The following is a 20,336-nucleotide window of genomic DNA, read 5'->3' as shown; positions in this document are numbered from 1 at the left end:
CGGACACGGCAGCTTTCACAGCTTCTTTCTATGAATGTAGCTATAGCGTACCCAGTTTCCATTCAATGCCACTCTGTGATTGTCCCAAAGCAGTCTATCTACCCACGCCTGATCTCAAGACTCTGTACCTGATCGCTCTCTGGAGACATCTGCGGCCAGGAGCCCAAACTCGGCAACCGTTGCCCCAGCACCATCATCTATCCAGCAGCCTGTAACCTCGAGTTTCGCAAATGCACCACTCCATACCGCGTCGCTGAGCCGGATGGTGGTCATGTTTCCCGCATATTTCAGCACAGGCGAGTCCGCGACCCACGGCTTCGTGATGCGGATATCCTGGTCCGCGAGCACCGTGCCGGGCTCGAAATCCGAGCTGTTCGAGATCGAAACCCTGACATGCTTTGGCGGTCGCATGGCAAAGTCCAGCCGGATCGCCTCCAGAAGCCGCGGCGCCTGCGAAGCTCCCAGCTCCACTACAAGAGCGGCCGTGACATCACTCGCGCCGGGCTGCCAAACGGTGCCTCCGTATCCATCCGTGGCTGCAAACGCTAGCTCGCCATGCGTCGAGCTCGCGTGGCGGCATTGCACGATGTTGCCCGGCACAGAAACCTCGGCATCGTACAGCCGATTCTGCACTACCACGGTGTCGTTGACGCGCAGGAGCACCGTCCGCGCGTCGGGGTCGTCCACGTCTCGGCCGACGGTGACGGGCATGTCCTCCTTGCCGTACTGGTCTGGCACCAGACCGTCGAAACGAGATGCATCGCGCCGCGTGATCGAAGTGTGCGTGCGGTTCATGCGGAAGCTGACGACGGCGCCGTTGTAATACTGGATGGGCGGCTTGAAGTGGCGGAGCTGCGGGGGGAGGGATGGGTTTATCAGCAGGTTCCGGTGCGTGACGCGTAGGCCGAGGAACCCCGCCGTGAAAGTCTGCAGGAGGCCACCGTGGCCGGTGAGGAACGGAAACGCTGGGTTGATGGCGTTCCCCGTCAGCGGGTCCGGGATGCCGGGCTCGTCGTCTTGCTGTTCGGAGTACTGGTACCAAGGGCCGCGAATATAAGGCTGGAACGACTTGACTAGGTACGTCCAGAACGCGCACCCCGAAGTGGCCAGGGAGTTGGCCGTGATGGCATACATGCTCCATGTCATGGCTGGGCCGTGCGGATCCGTGCGGACGGCGTAAAAGTCCATGGCAGCTCGGTATTTGGCGAGTGAGAAATTCCGCTTGTAGTCGTAGGGATAGTGGGACAGGATGACGTCTGCCTGCTTGGGGAACACATCGTTCGTCATGCCCTGGAACTCGAGCACAACGTCGTCGTCCGAGGTGGGTATTGACATGTGCTCGAGCTGGTCAAGCCAGTCTGGCTCGAGCGGGATGCCTCGTTCGTGACGAGCCTCCGAGGCGAGCTGTAGAAGAGTGCTGACTGCAGTACTGGTAAATGAGCCGTCTGTAATCCACATGTAGTATTCGTCAGCATCGGCCATCACGTCGATGCCCCAGTGACCAGTGCTCTCTCGTCGTGTCAGAATATCGCCCAGGCCTATGGCCACGCCGTCGATGACGTCCACGGCCCCGTGCCTTTCAAACCAATTCCTGTCGCCGCTCGTGTTCCGGCCCATGGCCATGCTCAAGGCGATATCGGCATTGAGGTGATACTGGTACATGATGCAGGGCGCGGAGATGTTGTAGCATTGCCCGTGTCGACCGCTCGTCCATGCATAGAGCATGCTCCCCGCTTTGAGACCGTGCCTTTTGGTGTTCTTGCGAGACTGCTCCGCCCTGTTGATACGATACAGCGAGAACTGCCTCGCCAACTTGGGATGCACACCTTGGATGGCGGGCGCCACGAAGAGATCAGCGTCCCAGAAGATCTTGCCTCCGTATGTTTGGGAAACCAGGCCGCCAACGGCAAGAGAGTTGCACGCAATGCAAGTGCTTGGGCTCTCGTCACGTGTCGGGCTCCATGGGATGAGGCTCGTGTAGAGATAGTAAGCGGAGGAAATGGCTGTGATCTGAAAGGCTTTTACTATGTCGCCGCCGCTGCCGTCTGTTGGGAGCGACCCTGTCGCTGGATCTCCAAAATCAGCCACGAAGTCTGCACCCATGAGCTTGCCCACTTCGGCGCTGTGCTCCTCGCGTAGAGCATGATACCCGCGCTTGAGGGCAGATGACACAACGTCCGAGACCACCGTCTCTGTGTCCGACCCATAATGCTCTGATGAGGCAATGGCTGCGTATTTGTAAACCGTTGTGGATTGTAAGCCGGATTGCACCCGATACCGCTGCGTCGAGGAGACGGGCTCGGACTTGGCGTTGGACGAGTTGGCCGAACCCGACATTGCTAGGTCAACGAGGCCGGAAAAGAAGTCGCTGGTGTATTCTTCTTCGCCTTCAAGGCACAACAAGTCATCCCCAACCGTCGATGACAGCACATACGCCATGACATGGTCAACTTTATTTGGTGAGACGGCAGAAAAGATCTGACTGTTGGCCTGATTCACGCCTGTCTTGACGGTTGTCGTGCGCAAAGCTGACTGGCTGTCTAGTAGATCGAGGATGTGCACGTCATCGAGGCCCTGGTCGCTTGAGACGACCAGTTTCACAGCTGCCAGATGTCGTTCGGCCAGCGAGGCCAAGGATTCGTAGGATACCAGAAACTTCCGGCCATCTACGCACGTTCGAGGGCTCCAGACATACGACCATGTAATTATCCCCGTCTTACTGGTAGCAGGACGTCCCGCATTAGTGCCCATACTCTTCTGCCTTGTGGGACAGCCGGTGCGCACACGCTTACTTACAAAGACAGCGTTGACTCGAACTCGGTGATCTCGGATACGTCTACATCTCCATCGAGGACACTGCCACATGCTTCAACGAGCAAATCGGTAAAGTGCGGCACGCCGGAGATGAAGCTCTCGCCCAGCTCCCCGGGCTCAAGCGTGCTGGGCTCACTGCCCCAGAACCCCGTGACAGTGGCGAATGTTGTTCGAGGGTTGCTATAAGACGGCCATCCTTCCGAGTCGTTTCGACGGCTGCGCTCATAAAAGGGCCCCAAAGAACCTTGGGCGAGGCCGAAATAGCTATTGACAACATGGCATGTGCGTATTAGCGCCCGTACACGGCACGACAGGAGTGCGAGGCGCCGCCGGCAACCATGACATTGACAGAACATAGTGTACATACCCGTTCGACTGCGGCAACCAGGCAGTAAACACCCCTGGCAGCGGCTTGGTAGATTTCAAAGTCCACGTGGCATCGTCCCAAGACACCCAATCTGCGTTGATATCAAAGCTTGCGCTCGACGTTGGCGCTCCTCTTGCTACGCTCAAGGAGTACACACATGCTAAGAGTAAAGCTGGGAGGTTCATGGCGGGCATTCGAGGTCTGACGAGCCTAGAATCGGATTCCGAGAGTTCGAGGTTCTGTCTAATCCGAAACAAGTCGACAATGTGAAAAGGCGGCGCCAGTGTGATCCGTAAGAATCAGACGTTGATGGAGCTGGCGGTCGAGAGAACATACATAAGCGCGCTAGTGCCCACATCCACATCCATGTAATCCACCTGATGACTTGGCAGTCGGAGTTACATAGCGCAATGGCATATCCACTCCGCCTGTCACACCGGCCCATAGGGCATGCGCTTCCCCCTGCGCTACGTGCAGGGGCTTCTCGTCTGAAAAAGGTACTCAACATTGTCAGCTTGTCTGGTTACTCAACCGCTCAATAAAGTGCTCTCAGTAAAAGATTCCACCTTAGCAAGGGGGATCCTCAATCATAACCTACAACAGCCTCATTCTACGCGTACCCTGTAGGGTTAGCAATATGCCTGTCGTCAGGCTAAAAGACAAAAAGCAGCTGCAATTCATGTCAATGGAATACAGCGCATTTCACTCCGCCCGCCTCCTCCTAGTATTTGACGCAGGTAGGAAGTTAATACATCGTATCAAAACGCTTATTACCTGATGCTCCACCCCGGTCCCCGCAGAAAACATCGCCTGTACTGCTCAAGGGCTTCTGAAAAAGTGGATTATAAGGAGTAATTACACTGTATGTAGAGGCGCAGAGTTACAAGCAAGCCAGCACAGACGCTTTTAAATATTACTAAGGAAATCTACAGTGTAAAATAATAAATAAACATATAATAATACACAAATACTAGGAATGTATATATATAGATACCTTATAGAAAATAAAGCTATATTCTGCCTGCAAGGATTAGTTAGATAAAATACTCCTAATTAGCTTACCTAATAGGATCTAGGGGCTTCCTAAGGCCCTAAGCTAGTATAAGTATATAATAACCTTAATAGAGTTAAAAGTAGTATTTTGCAGAAGGCTGAATAAGTTAATTATATTAAGTATTAGAGTTATTTTTCTAAAGGGAATTACTATTCTATATTATAGGTAGTTAGTAATAGTATAATAGGGAAAATACATACTAGCTTATAGTAAGATATATAGTCTCTTTCAAATATACATTTATTAAAATCTATATTATTAATAGCTTTAAAGTTTAGGACCTCTATAGTTTAAAACCTCTATAGTTAAGGCCTCTTTATTACAAATTTTAATTACTAATACTATTAAGTATAAGCCTAGTTTAATATTGTATTTATAGCTAAAATAGTTTTATAGGGTTATTAGTATAAGCTTAGAGTATAGTAATAATTATATATAAGTCTTATTATATTAACTGCAATAGTTTATTTCTCTATAAGGCTAGATTCTTAGTATAGAGAGAAAATAATCCTATTAAAAATACTTTTATTATAATTAATATATATATATATAGTAAGCTGCATATTATAGTAAGCTGCATATTATAGTAAGTTGTATATATCTACTGCCTTTCTACTTCTTAAACTTTTATACCTATTTTCCTCTATATATAAATATAACTTCTTTTTCTAAAGAAAGCTGTATTATTCTTACTCTCTAAACTATCTAAAAAGACTTAAAAATATCTATATAAAGAGCTACTTCTACTTTTAAAGTTCCTAAATTAACTCTTTATATACAATACACTAGTATACTCCTATAAGCTAAAATGCAACTAAAATTAATAAAAGTAATTATAACTAAAGAGGAGGTAATTCTTAAATAAGTTATTAATTTAATTAATTAAGAATTCTCTCTATAATAAGAATTCTCTCTATAATAAGAAAATATATAAGAAATAATAAATCAACTCCTAAATGTATATAATAGAATATATATAAAACTCTAATAAATAGAGAACTTTATATAATATATTCTCTAATTAAAAATGCAATTTTAATATTAAATTAACTATTAGAGAACTTTAATTAAGAATTCTATAATTATATAAAGCTAATTTGCACTTATATAAAATATAATTATAAAGTATAGAATACTTAATAATAATATTTATAATTTTAATAAAATTAAGTTTCTAATAGAAATACTATTATATATAAATTATTCTAATATTTAATTATAAAAAAAGGCCTTATATAAAGTAGTCTAATAATTAGGAATAAATTTCTATTATTTAGAGTATATATATAAATAGTTAAATAATACCTCTATATATTATTATAAAGATAAAATATTACTTCTTCTTTTAGTATACTAATAATTAATTCTTAGTTAGTTATATAGTATATTTATTTAAGTAAAAATAAATAAATAATAAATAATATTAATTTAAATTAACGTGGCTGATAAGCGAGTCGATCAGACAAGCGAGTCGATCACCCAACCGCGATCATACCATCTTCCCGCTTTCAACACACGTCCATCGACCATAAAGAATGTCGTCATCAAACAAAGAAGCGCAATTGATCCTAGCGGTTCAAGCGATTAAAAACACTCCAAATCTTAGTATTCGAGCTGCAGCACGGATCTATTCAGTACCCTTCACAACATTACGCGACCGACTTAATGGAAAACCTTCGCGACGCGACATCATGCCGAAATTACGGAATTTGACGCTGCTTGAAGAAGAGAAGCTAGTTAAGTACATTCTTGACCTAGATGCCCGATCGTTTCCTCCCCGGATCAGTGGTGTTGAAGAAATGGCCAATCACCTGCTTGCCGACCGTGGCGCGCGACCGGTTGGGAAGCGCTGGGCGTCGAACTTCATCAAACGACAACCACAGCTTCGGACGCGTTTTTTTCGCAAGTATGACTACAAGAGAGCCCAATGCGAAGATCCACAGGCTATTTGCAGCTGGTTTGCCCTTGTGAAGAACACAATCGTAAAGTACGGTATCCAAGAGTCTGATATCTACAACTTTGATGAGACTGGTTTCATGATGGGCCAGATCGCAGCTGGCATGGTTGTAACGAGTGCTGAAAGGCGATCAAACACGAAAATGGTGCAGCCTGGTAATCGGGAATGGGTTACAGTTATCCAAGCCATAAGTTCGTCAGGCTACAGCGTCCCGCCATACATCATCGTTGCAGGCCATTATCACCTCTCAACCTGGTACACTGAAACAGATCTCCCACACGACTGGGTTATCGCAACATCTGAAAACGGATGGACAACAAACGAGATAGGCCTAAATTGGGTCAAACACTTCGATTGTCATTCAAAGCCACGTGCAAGAGGTCCTCATCGCCTCCTCATCGTCGATGGGCATGAAAGCCACCACTCCGCAGGTTTTGAGCTATATTGTCAGGAGAGTAACATCGTCACACTCTGTATGCCGGCTCATTCATCTCATCTACTTCAGCCCTTAGATGTAGGATGCTTTGGGCCTCTCAAAACGGCGTACGGTCGACAAATTGAGGATAAGATGCGGCGAGGTGTAACCCATATTACGAAGGAAGACTTCTTTCCAGCGTTTCGTGAGGCCTTTACACAAGCACTTACGGGAAAGAATATCCAGGGAGGTTTCAGAGGCTCCGGGCTTGTCCCTCTGAGTGCAGAAAGTGTATTATCAAAGCTGGACGTCAAGTTACGCACTCCAACGCCTCCAGGATCACTTCCAACAACACCGCTCCCTTGGGTTTCCAGGACACCAAACAACCCAACAGAAGCAACTTCTCAGTCAACACTGATCAAGGATCGAATTGCCCGTCATCAAAATAGCTCCCCAACACCTATCAATAACGACGTTGACTATATTCTTAAAGGAACACTAGGAATAATGCATGAGAATGCATTCCTGAGGGCGGAGAACAAAACTCTTCGAGAGGAAAACAGCACACTAAGCCGACGTCGGAGAGCTAAGAAAATGCGTCTCCAGCAAGGAGGAAGTCTTACTGTAGCTGATGCAGAGGATATACAGTCGCAGAGGGACGCAACAGCACAGGTTTATGAGGAAACGCGTCGGAGGAGTGGTCGTAAGCCAAGGACTGAATCGGGTCAACGACGGTGTGGCGTGTGCGGAAACACAGGACACAATGCGCGAACGTGTCAGTTTGATGTAGAAACGACTGAGGAAGAGAATTCTTAGTAGCGTTAATTGATCTAGTGGTGTTGATATTGATGTCTTCTTGGGTTTGTAATGTAGTCGTGGTTGGGTGATCGACTCGCTTGTCTGATCGACTCGCTTATCAGCCACGTTAGCTATAGTACTTTAATTAGTATATAAAGACTAGTCGTCATTGCGGGCGGCGTTCTGGCAGAATACCAGGGTTAGGGTCGAGGGTTGCGGGCAAAAACGGGCGGGCATGGTCCGTGCATTGTCGCAGGCTGATTCTCGCAGATTACGGCGTGAAAAAACAAAGGATAAATAAGGATAACGCGCCCCACATGCACGGCAACCCTGGGGTCGGCGCATTTACCCCACGCCAAAACTGCCAAAATAGTAACCCTATGCCAATTGGAGGATGGAGCGTAAGCCAGGAGCGAGCGCTGCCAACCGCACCCAGCAGGGCGGTAAGGTGCACCGCATACTGCAGCAAAACAGAGGTTCTTGCCTGGAGATAGAGAGAGAGATGCACACCTCCACGTATGCAGCCTGTCTAGAGAAGGCGCAGCGTAAGCAAGCCAGTAGGGAAGGGAATTCGCAACATAGGGAGGTAGGTTAGGGGGCTGGAGGTAAGTAGATGTGTACCAGTTAGGGTTACAGCAGGTGTAGTAAGCAGATGCGCAGATAAGTATACTAAAGAAGAAGATAGAGAGGCAAGAGGAGGAGGAGGAAAAGGAGAAGGAGGAGGATAGGGTTAGGGTTACTTGCAAAAGGGCTTAGATTCAGCCTCATCTATTCCTAGTAGTTGTAGTAGTAGCTAAAGAAGTAGTAGTCTCTATTATAGTCTACAATTAGATAATTTACAGCACTATAGAAGGAAGTAATTATAGAGAAATAGTAGTACAATGTTTTATTTTAATAATGTACATCTTACTATAGAGTCCTCTTTAGTCTTTAATTGTTCTAAAAGGATAGACTAATAGGAGCCTTATGTAGACCTATCTAAGACGAGATTAATTATCTATTCAACACATTTTGTAGTAAAGTACTCTACTATACTAAAGAGTATAGCTAACCTACAACTTACTGCTACTCTATGTAGCTATTTCTATACTCTAGTTAAGAAGATTATTTTATTTATTACTATAAAAGAAGGTAAAGGTAAATTCCTTATAATAGTAATTACTAACGTCTATGTAGTAAAAGGGAAAAGATGTAAGTTACTGTAATAGTTAAGGTGGAGGTAGGTTAGGCGTTTACTATAAATAAGACACTACTCTATATTACTATACTAGGATATAGCTTAACAGTTAAATATTCTAATTATAGTTAATGTACATGCATAGTGAGCGGATCAACATAGTGAGCGGATCACTTTCCCCTTCTTTCTTACCTTTCCTCCTTACAACAACTTTCCTCTACGCACGACTATGGAATCCTCCTCAAATGAAAGCCGCATTATTCTTGCACTTAAAGCTATCCAAAAAGACCCAAAACTATCCGTACGAAAAGCAGCCTCTATCTACAAGATCCCATTCTCAACCCTTAACTACCGACGCATCGGACGACTACCACGACAAGAAACGCGATCGAAATCAATGAAGATGACTGAGCTAGAAGAAACAGTGATTCTTGAACGAGTTATTGACCTAATCGATCGAGGATTTCCACCGCGACTTGACGACGTACGAGATATGGCTGATTGCCTCCTTGACGAACGCGACGCGACGCGTGTTGGACCCCGATGGGCAGAGAACTTCGTACGACGTCAACCACAACTAAAGACGCGTTTTCGACGTAGAATCGACTATCAGAGGGCATTAGCTGAGGATCCTGCAATTGTGCAGGCCTGGTTTGCCCTCGTACGAAACACAATCGCAAAGTACGGAATCCACGATGACGATATCTACAATTTTGATGAGACAGGCTTCTTGATGGGAATGCTGTCGCACGCAAAGGTTGTTACAACTTCCGACCGTAAGGGAAGGCCTCGTACGAAGCAGCCTGGCAATCGCGAATGGGTTTCTGTCATTCAGGGCGTATGTGCAGATGGCTGGGCGCTGCCTCCGTACGTCATCGTCAAGGGCAAATATCACCTCCTCTCGTGGTATACCAATGGCCAATTCCCACCCCAATGGCGCGTCCACCCTAGCGAAAATGGATGGACTACAAATGAGATTGGCCTAGATTGGCTACAGCATTTTGAAAAGTGCACAAAGTCTCGTACGAAGGGTGCTTTCCGGCTCCTAATCCTTGATGGCCACAACAGCCACAAGTCCACCAAGTTTGACGATTACTGCAAGGAACACAGCATTATTGCTCTTTGCATGCCTCCCCATTCATCGCACGAGCTCCAGCCTCTTGATGTTGGCTGTTTTAGTCCACTAAAGGCGTCGTACGGCAAGGAAATTGAGAAAATGATGCGGATGCAGATTACGCACATTACTAAGGACGATTTCTTTCCTGCCTTTAAGGCAGCCTTTTTTACTTCAATGGGTGAAGAAAACGTACGAGCTGGCTTTAGACAGGCTGGCCTTGTCCCTTTTAACCCAGAAGTAGTTATTTCCCGGCTGGATTTCAAGCCAAAGACGCCAACACCATCCAACTCACGCCCAAGCAGCCAGGGCTCCTGGGACCCAAAGACACCAACTACAGCACATGACGCCGTACGAAGCTCTGCATCACTTAAGAAAAGGATTACTAGTCATCAACATAGCTCACCAACCCATTTGTACGAAGTAGTTGACTTGCAGGCTAAAGGTATTAGCAAGTTAGCACACAAACTAGCTCTTGTTGAAGCTGAGTGCCGTGGGCTTCGTACGGCAAATGAGATACTAAGCAAGCGTCGGAGGGCTAAAAAAACCCAACTACGTCTTGGAGGGTCCCTTAATGCAGCTGAAGCAGAGGCAATCCGGGTAGAGAAGGGTATTGTTGATGCTGGAGGCGAAAATGTGCGTCAGGAGGGAGCTCGTACAGAGGGGGGTGAATTGCGCGGTCGGCGATGTGGCAATTGCGGAAAGACTGGACATAACGTACGAACATGTCAGGTAGTTTGGGAGACCTCTGAAGAAGAGGATGATAAGTAGTTTTAATTGATTTCGTACGATGCTGCTGAATTAACTTACAATAATAGTAGGAAGGTAGAGAAAGGTGATCCGCTCACTATGTTGATCCGCTCACTATGCATGTACGTTAGTTTAAAACTTGTTAAGCTTTACACTATCCACTTTAAATTCTAGTTTATTGTAATAAGTATTTATGTAGCTTAAATACATTACACTTCAGGTATAAACTACTTTAACAGCTAGTAGTAAACCCTATAGTCCGTATAGATACTACGTACTTATAGGTCCTTGTTGTTCCATATTAGTTAAGTTCTACTGGAGTATAGGAGTAGCAATTGATTTTGCCATGCGTACTAGGGTCTATGTATTGATAGCCAGCCGTTTCCTTAGCAACGTCAGATCCACCCAATTTAACACAGAGAACCTAGACACCGAACGTCTAAACCAACGACATTGCTGTAGGCATGCTATTCAAACCACCGACAAGAATACCAGGATATACTCTATATCTAGCTCCTAAGCACTACCAAGGCGCATACAGTCCCTACAGTGCTATATAGAGCAGCAACAGGTAATAGGTCACAGGCAGCAGCTTGCAGCTCTTTCCCTAGTGTGACTAGCATCCCCGAGCGCCATCTCATCATGGTTAGGCGTAGCAGCAGCAGCAGCAGCAGCAGCCAGGGCCTGGTAGGCAAGATCGACCCGAGCGCGTATCTTGTGTTTGTTGAGCGACCCCGTGTTGCGGTATGTACGCACTGCAAGCAAGCACTCCGACCGGACGGCGCCATCGAGGCCCATTTCCGCCGGGCCCACCGGCTGAAGGGCGAATTGCTCCAGGGCGTCCTCGACAAGGCCTGGGTAACGGCCGCCGACGGCGCGCTCGAAGACCCGCACACCTGCGAGCTGCCGCCGGACGGCACGCCGCCTATTCAGCAGGTGCCTTTGTTGGACGGGTACGGATGCACGCAGTGCCCATTCCGAACGAGCAGCCGGAAGCTAGCCAAATTGCATGCGCAGCGGGACGTACACGAAGCCGGCTTGCCTGCCGTTACCCCTACCGCGGCTCATGCTGACAGTCCAGGGTGGGGGGCGGTCCAGGTGCAGTCGCTGTGCCGAGGGCGGTATACGCGGTACTGGATTGTCCAGGCCCGTGGCGTTGGGGGGCTGTCTGCCTGGCAGGATAGTGACAACGTATTCGCAGAGCGCCTATCGAGGCAGGAGAGTCTCATGGCGGCCGAGGATGAGGAATGGGGGCGGACCATCGTTGCCAGCCTAGACATAAACCAACAGTCAAGCTGGGTCAGGGAGATGGGATGGGCTGTGCACCTTGCCGGCCTCGACCTGATCGACCTACACGCCGCTGGGCAGGCGCCCGTGTCCGAGGCCGTCCGCAGGGCAGCCTGGGACGAGGGCTTCAAGGAGGAGCAGCGCCGATTCGCCCTCTTATCGGAGAGCTTCCGCCGGGAGGTGGCGAGATGCTCCCTCCGGCTGGGCAAGGTGCCCTTGGAGACGAAGCGGTGGCTGAAGAGCATCGACCCGTCGAAGCCTCACGGACGGCCGTTCGAGCTCGGCCAAGAAGCCGACACGGTCCGGAAGTACCAGGGTATCTGGGAGCGGTACCTGTGCTACTGCATCCGGGCGCACCGGCTAGGACGAACCGAAGCACGGCGCCAGCGCGGCGTCCGCTTCACCGACGAGCAGTGGACTGCCCTCGATGCACTGGCGGAGTCGCTCGACGCAGCAGGCGACGCCACGAGGGAAGAGGACAGGCGGCTTGGCCGAGGCGGCTGCGGCAGCAGCAGGAGCAGCCACCCGCAAGGGGGGGGGAGGGCCCCAGCAGCCAGAGGCCTAGGAGACTGGCATGAAAGCGACAGTGCGTACGAGGCAAGCAGCGACAGTAGCGATTCCGACATAGAGGGGGCCGGATACCAACGACACCGATCTCCCGGCCAGAGCGGCGGCAGACCAGGCGAGACAGACTACTCTACCGGGTTCCAAAACATGATTGGCGACAGGCCGGAGCACAGTGAGGCCCTCGATCTCCGGGTCTACAGGTTCTGCGTCGTGTCCCTGAAGCAGAAGGTAGCAGTTGACATATTCGCTAACCCGCTGCTCCACTTTACCGCCATACTGGGCGTCCTGGACCCCAAGAGGAGGGGTGTACCAGACGACACTGCCGGCAGAGGCAGCAGCGGCGGTGGCAGCAGCAGTGGCAACAGCACCGGGCCAGAACCAGGAAAGGCCGTTGCCAGGGGCGTCAGCGGCCTCGGTTGGTGCCCGGCATCCAAGTTCACGCAACGGCTTGCCGGCATCATGTGGGGCGGCCGGATCCTGATGCTCGAACACTTCTTCGAGGCGGAGCCAATCGACGGCGACCCGAACGAGATCAGCGTCGCGGTGATCGAGGGCTTCGTCGAGCAGTTCAGGTACTGGCTCGCCGACGGATCGCACACGCCCTTCAGCGCCATCATCCGCATGATGGCGTACGGCAAGGGCCACCGGCGGAGGGAGGGCGGAAGGCCGCGGGTGATGTGGGAGGCTAGCGGCAGGGCGCTGCGGTACCTAGGGCAGCGGGTAACGATTGAGGCGTTCCAGAAAGCGGCGCGGACGACCCTGAAGACGGCGGAGGCAGCAATGGAGGAGCTGATGCGGGGCGGCTGGGCCGAGGCGCGCGAGGCGCTGACGCTCGACCGGGTTGTCGACACGGCGCTCTTCGAGGGCGCCGGGCAGTCGTTTGCTACAAACGAGGCGAACAGCTGGCTGCAGCCGGGGCCCCAGAGGCTGGCTGAGCTTTGCCGGGGCTCCCTCTGGGACGCGAGACTGGAGAAGTGGCGGCAGGACGGCGTGCTCGGTTGGCTGGCGAAGGCGGAGTCCCTCAAGCGGTCGCTGCTCGCCAGCGTGCACGTCTGGGGGGGGCAGCCCGGGCGCGGACCCGAGATGACGACGGCGCGTTACTGCGATACGCAGGATATGGCGCGGAACGTATTCGTCTTTGACGGGCAGGTGATGATCGTCACGGACCGGGACAAGAACCGGGCGATACGAGGCCTCAGCCGTAAGGTGGCCCGGTTCCTCCCCGACCGACTCGGCAAGATGATGGTGGCGTACATCGTGTGGGTGTTGCCCTTTGAGAGGTTCCTTCACGCCGAGGCCGGCATCCACGGGCCGTCCCGGTCGCTGCACCCGTGGCTGTGGAAGGACGCGCGGCGGGGTATCTGGGGCACGGCCGAGCTGAGCAAGGAGCTAGACGCCGTCACGAGAGGGACGATAGGGGTGTCGCTGACAGTGTCAAGCTACCGGCACGTGGCGATTGAGCTCGGCAGGAAGATCCGCGGCCTTGTGGTGCGGCAGGTCGAGGTCGAGATGGCGGAGGAGGACGACGGGGCCGGGCCCGGGGCGGGGGCCCACCGAGGCGCGCTAGAGACGGACCCGCTCACGGGCGAGGCGCGGAGGAAGCCCCGGATGGAGTTTATATGGGACCTGCAGGCAACGCACGGCGGCGTTACGGCAAGGCGGCACTACGCCATGAACATCGAGTTCCCCAACCAGCTGCAGCCGGAGATGGTAGCCAACTTCCGGGAGATCAGCCGGCTGTGGCACGCCTTCCTCGAGTCGACGTCGTCCGTGTCGATGCCGGCAGGGGAAACAACAGCCGAGGGCCAGCAGGGGCCAGCAGCAGAGGCAGAGGGGCAGCGGCAGCAGCAGCAGCAGCAGCAACATCGGCGCCAGCAGCCCACCCCCACAACCGCGCCGGGTACGCCCGCCCCTAAACGCAGGGCTACAGGGCTGGCAGAGACGAGCGAAACGCCCGGCAGCCGGGGTGCCGAGTCGGGGCGTAAGAGGAGGGCCGCCAACGACGCCATGCTGGAGTGGAGAAGGGTCCCGGACGAGGACGAGCTCGAGCGGCGGCTCGAGATCGGCCTCCATGGGCTCTTTGGCGAGGGCGCGCGTTGGAAGACGGCAGAGCAGCACGAGAGCGCCCGGCAGGTGATGTCGCTACAGGGAGGCAAGGTCCTGATGGTCGTGCTCCCGACCGGGGCGGGCAAGAGCGCGTTGTTCATGCTGCCGGCCGTGCCCGGGGTCCACGGCGGGGTCAGCATCGTAGTCGTACCATTCGTCGCACTCCTCAGCAGCCTCACGCGCAGCGCACGCAGGGCCGGGCTCGACTTCCTGTTGTGGCAGCCAGCCTCAGTGACGGGGCGCGTGGAGCGGGTCCGGGTGGCGCCGCTGGTGTTCGTGGGTGCCGAGTACGCCAACTGCGCCGAGTTCGCGTCGTACGCCGAGGGCCTGCGGGCGCGGGGCCTGCTGAAGCGGATCTTTGTCGACGAGTGTCACACCGTGCTCACGGACGCGGCGTACCGGCCCCAGCTGCTCGGGCTGCGCGGCCTGCACCGGTACGACCGGCCGGTGATCCTGTTGACGGCGACGCTGCCGGTCCGGATGGAGGGATGGTTCCGGCGGCTCATGGTGGCGGACGAGGCGAGCATCGTACGGGCCAGCACAGCGAGGCCGAACATCCGGTACCGGGTGACGTGCTGCAGCGGGCAGGGGCCGGGGCCGGGGGGGTTCTCCTCCATAGAGGCCGCCGTGCTCAGCAAGGTCAGGCAGACAGAGAGAGTGATGGGGCAGGGGCAGAAGGGTGTAGTGTACTGCCGGTCGAAGCAAAAGTGCGAGCGTCTCGCGGCGGAAATCGGGTGCTCCTTCTACCACGGGTCGGTCAGCGCAGACGGGCGGGAGGAGGCACTCGAGGCATGGTCGAGCGGACGGTCCCCGAGCCGGTGGATGGCAGCAACGACGGGGCTCGGGTCCGGGGTCGACATCCAGAGCATCGTGGCCGTTTTCCACGCGGAGGCACCGTACGGGCTCGTGGACTTCGTGCAGCAGACGGGGCGGGGAGGTCGGGCCGAGGGGGAAACAGTCGACTCGGTGGTCTTCCTGGACGGAGAGGGCGGGACGCCGTATGACCGGCAGGCAAGCGACGTAAGGCAGCTGGACAGGCAGGGGATGGAGAGTTTCCTGCAGACGGAGGGGTGCCGGCGGGTAGCGCTCGGGGTGTTCATGGACGGGTACGGGCAGGACTGCACGGGGTTGGGGGGGGGAGATGTGCGACCGATGCGAGGAGCAGGGCTATGGCGAGTTGGCAGGAGGGTGGGAGGAGGAGGTGGGGGTGGGGGAGGATGAAGGAGGAGACGTCAGGAGGGAGGTGAACCGGCTGGCTCGGGAGGAGATGGCGACGCAGAAGCTGTCAGGCGCACTACAGGGCTGGCTTGACGAGGTAGAAGGCAAGTGTGCAGTCTGCTACATGCACTGGTGTAACAGGGGCAGGCCGGCCAGCAAGGCCGAGGTGTTCAGGCACCGGGGAGTGGAGTGTGGGCGGCTGGACCGGGAGAGATTCCGGAGGTGGCGGGCTAAGATCCAGTTCGAGCCGTACGCATGCTGCTGGCGGTGCGGTCTCGGGCAGACGTTGTGCCCGGGGGGACAGGGGGACGGGGCGGCGGGGGGGTCGGACGGGTGCCGGTGGGCGGACGCGGTGCTGCCGGTGATCCAGTGGACGACGCAGTTCAGCGTGGGGCGTCGGTGGATGCAGGAAGAGTTCGAGGTCGACGCGTCGGACGAGGCGGGCTTCACCAGCTGGCTGGGACGATCGCGGCAGGTAGGGGGGTTGGACATGGCAACGAACGCGCTAGCGGCATGGGCAGTGTTAGTACGGCGTGTGTGTAGAGTAGAGAGCGAGGATGTATAAGGGTTACTGTAATAAAGGTATAGGGATGGGATAGTTTGGCATAGAGAGAGGTGCTATTATATAGTGTTTTTTAGTTAGAGTTATGATTTGTTTCTAGGGTTGGAATAAAAGTACCAAAAAGACATCTATAATGTAGGGCTTTGTTTGCGTTTCTATGTAAATGTAAACAATATAGGGAAGTATTAACCTAAGTTTGCAATCCTACTTAACTACAAGTAAGTATGTAAATTAAAACTAATATACTTTAGCTTTAGGGTAGTACTTAAAATTATTAACCCTTTTAGGTCCCTAGTTAAGATAGTTAAGCTTCTAGTAGTAAGTATACTGAATAGAGGCCTAGGCAGTAGAGAAGGTACACCCTTTATTTACTAGGCAGGTATATTATTAGATTTAAAAAAAAAGAGTGTAGAGGCTAGGTAGCTACTAGCTTAACTAAAAGGTTAACCCTACAGGTAAGCTAGCGGCTAATAAGGTAAAGGCAGGCCTTAAAACCCTTTAGGGCCTAAGACTGAAAGAATCCTGCAACCTTAATGTATTCAGGTTTTTAGTCGTATATCTAATACTAGCTATTAATTGCAGAACTTGAAAGTCGGGGCCTGTTATTCGATAAAGGTAGAGGCCTGCACTAGTATTAACAAGGCTGCCGGAGCCGGTCTGGGATCGGACGGCAGAGGCCTCAGGACCAAGGGATCAGCCCAAGAACAGGACCGCAGGGCCGGCCGGCCACGGATCGGACCAAAGGAGGGATCGCCCAAGGCAGGCCAGCAGGCGGCAAGGCCGCCCTTGCTTCCGTGCCCGGCTCGGTCGCAGGTCCAGACCTCCGGATCCGATCAGAGTTGAACGCGAAGCGTCTGCAGCAGGGCCACAAAGACGTTTCGTACCATCTGAAGAATCCAGCAAAAGAGGACAGGCAGGGTTATTATAGGTATTAATATATTGCCGACTAAGGCGGGCCCGAAGGCAGCCGTTAAAATACTGCAGGGCTGAAGGCTGGAAACCCTAGGCAGAGATCGGACTGCAGGGCCCAGGCTGGGAGTGGGCCGCCACGGATCGGACCAGAGACCGGACTGCGCAGCGGAGGCCGGGCCCAGGAACAAGGCCGGCCGGCGAGGGCAGGCCCCAGGCGGCCTCCAACACCAGTCACAGAAGATCAGCTTCGGCTGAGAGGGCTGGCCTGTGTAGCTGAAGAAGGAAGGAAAAGAGGGGGTGAGGGAGGGGGTGTTGGCTGTTTTTCTACCCCCTTTCTTTCTAGAAACCCCTCTGAAGGGAAGGTGCAGACGGCCCGTTCCTTCCCTTTCGAAACAACCAAGCAGGGGATTATTTTCCTGCAGCCTATAAAACTCAACGAATTGTCCCCCCTGATAAAGCCGTTGCACTGCCTGCCCAGCCTGCTTTGAGGCTGATACTCATGAACCCGACGTTCAAAGTCGGCAGCGCATCGATCTCTCTCTGAAAACGCGGGCCCGTCACCTTCAAGGTCGACGGCGTCTCGGCGACGGCGCGCCATCCTCAGCCCCGTACGATGGCTAGGGTAGGCCAACCCGGAGGTTCAGACGAAAGTCCGGACTGCCGGCCCAGAGCCGCCTCGGATCGGACCAAAGTCCGGATCGCACGAGGCAACCCTGCCCGGGCAGCCAGCGACGAGACCGCCTCTGTTGCAGCCTCCCGGGTGAAGGAAGGGCTGGAACCCCCCCCCCTTCCAGGGGTAAGTCATTTGCCCGCACGGGGTAGGGAGAAGGGAAGGGAAGGAGGGGGATGACGGAGGCAGGGAAGGTGCCTTTATACCCCCCCTTTCGTTAGAAACCCCTCTAAAGGGAAGGTACGGACAGCCTGTTCCTTCCCTTTTAAAACAACCAAGCAGGGGATGATTTTCCCGCAGCCTATAAAACCTGACGAATTGTCCAACCCAGACGAGGCCATTGCACTGCCTGCCCAGCCTGCTTTGAGGCTGGTACTCGTGAACCCGACGTTCAAAGTCGGCAGCGCATCGATCTCTCTCTGAAAACGCGGGCCCGTCACCTTTAACGTCGCCGGCGTCTCAGCGACGGCGCGCCATCCTCAGCCCCGCACGAAGGCCACCCTACGCCAGCCCGGAGGTTCGGACCAAAGTCCGGACCGCCTAGAGGCCTCCGGAGCCAGGGTTCAGGCCAAGGGCAGGATCGCAAGGCTGGCTGGCCACAGATCGGACCAGAGGAGGGATCGCACAGGGTGAGGCAACAGCCCCTAGGGCCGCCCTAGCCCAAGTGCAGGGTTGGACCTCCGGATTAACACGACCCTAGGAAAGGCCTGCCTGCAACGAATAGATGGATTGTCCCTAGCGACAACACGTGAGATGCGTGACCAGTACATTATCCAGTATAGAAGCCCACCCACTGTCAACAACAAGGCTGCTCTCATCAACCTCGAGCCACCATCGTGGGGCCAAGACAATCACAATCCACGATGTACCGCCCGCTCTCAGACGGAGAGGCACGCCGATTGTGGAAGGGCTGTGCCGGATGACAACAAGGCCGCCAGAGCCGGCCAGGGATCGGACCGGGGGCAGGATCGCAAGGCCAGGATCGGACCAGGGACAGGATGACAAGGCCGGCCGGCCACAGATCGGACCAAAGGTGGGATCGCCCGAGGCAGGCCGGCAGGCGGCAAGGCCGGCCCCTTCTTCCGTGCCTAGCTCGGCTGCAGGTCCAGATCTCCGGATCCAATCAGACTTGAACGCAAAGCGCCTGTATCGGGGCCACAGAGACGTTTGCTACTGTGTAAAGAAACCAGCAAAAGAGGGCAGGCAGGGTTATAACAGGTATTTATATATTGCTAACCAAGGCAGGCCAAAGGCAGGCTATAAAACCCTGCAGGACGTAGAGCTAATTCAGCAGGTGGCTAGGCTCGTGGTAGGGTTGGTCTGGGACAAGCGGCAAGGGTGTTTCTCGAGCCGTCTGGGTCTCTTGTAGGTCTCTTTCATTACAGTGACTGGTTCTTGGGGTTTCTGTTTCTCTGGGTGTCCACTTGTCTAGTTCTGTAGCGGTCTGCATGGGCGGCTCTCTAGCTGGGGTTGTCTCTCAGGGTTGGAGGGGCAGAGGTTCCAGGGGGTTTTCTTAGTGTTTCCCAGTCGTGCGACAACAGGTTAGGGTCAGGCGGCAGGCAGGGACAAGGTAAGCAGGCGGAGGGCACTAGGGGGGGGCAGCAGGAGGACGAGAAGGGATCAGGGTTAGGGTTAGTTGGCAAGTTAGGGTTTTATTGGGGTTATGGGAGGCGGTGGCGGCGTTGAACCCAACCGCCCCCCAGCGGCGGACGGACGGATGGATGGGGTGAGGTTGTTTTCGGCGTTTACGTCGGGTTTGGGGGCGTAGCGGTTACGGGCCGAGACGGTAACACCGTGGCCCCGGAAGCACGGTGGACCGGCAACGGCGTGGACCCGTACCCCGTGGCCCCGCGAAGGCGGTAAGGCCCCCGAACGGCGTGCGGCGGCGGCTGCTTGAAAACGACCGGTGGCGTGCGGCAGCGCGCGTGTCAGGCCCCCGGCGGGGTGTTGGGTCTGTTCGGCTCTGTTTGGCTGTGTCTACTTGGGTCTGTCTCTGTCTGTCTGGCTGTGTTTGGCTGTGTTTGGCTGTGTCTGTCTGGCTGTGTTTGGCTGTGTTTGGCTGTGTCTGTCTGGCTGGCTGTGTTTGGCTGTGTCTGTCTGGCTGTGTCTGTCTGTCTGGTTCTGTCTGGCCGTGTCTGTCTGTCTGGCTGTGTCTGCTTGGTTCTGTTTGGCTGTGCCTGTCTGTCTGGCTGTGTCTGCTTGGTTCTGTTTGGCTGTGTCTGGTTCTGTTTGGCTGTGTCTGGCTCTGTTTGGCTGTGTCTGTCTGGTTCTGTGTCTCCGGCTCTGTGGACCCCGGCGACGGTTTCCAACGACCGGGTTACGGCTGTTGGGCTTTGACGACGGGTGGACGGGGTCAAACGACCGGTCCACGGCTTGTTGGGCAAACCGCTGTGACGCGGCGTGACCGGTCGAGGGCGGCCGGGAGGGTAGGGGTCCCGACTAAGCTTGTGAAGTATGGGAAAAGGGTTAGGGTTAGGGTTAGGGTTAGGGTTAGGGTTAGGGTTAGGGTTAGGGTTAGGGTTAGGGTTAGGGTTAGGGTTAGGGTTAGGGTTAGGGTTAGGGTTAGGG

At 53.5% G+C, this 20,336-nt stretch overlaps 1 protein-coding gene across 1 annotated transcript; it reads right to left on the bottom strand.

Moving 5' to 3' along the window:
- Positions 1-114: 114 nt before the first annotated feature.
- CH63R_14519 (Acid trehalase) lies at positions 115-3,366 on the bottom strand (the record flags this gene model as incomplete). The annotated part of the gene is made up of 4 exons (XM_018309493.1): positions 115-2,666; positions 2,721-2,752; positions 2,797-3,078; positions 3,182-3,366. The coding sequence occupies 4 exons, from the start codon at positions 3,364-3,366 to the stop codon at positions 115-117; spliced, it is 3,051 nt and encodes a 1,016-aa protein (XP_018150465.1).
- Between the last annotated feature and the right edge of the window lie 16,970 nt (positions 3,367-20,336).

This window comes from Colletotrichum higginsianum, chromosome 12 (assembly GCF_001672515.1).
Source record: "Colletotrichum higginsianum IMI 349063 chromosome 12, whole genome shotgun sequence".
Taxonomy (NCBI): Eukaryota; Fungi; Ascomycota; class Sordariomycetes; order Glomerellales; family Glomerellaceae; genus Colletotrichum; species Colletotrichum higginsianum.
The sequence above is the reverse complement of the archived record's forward strand: the minus strand, read 5'-3'. Positions and strand labels throughout refer to the sequence as shown.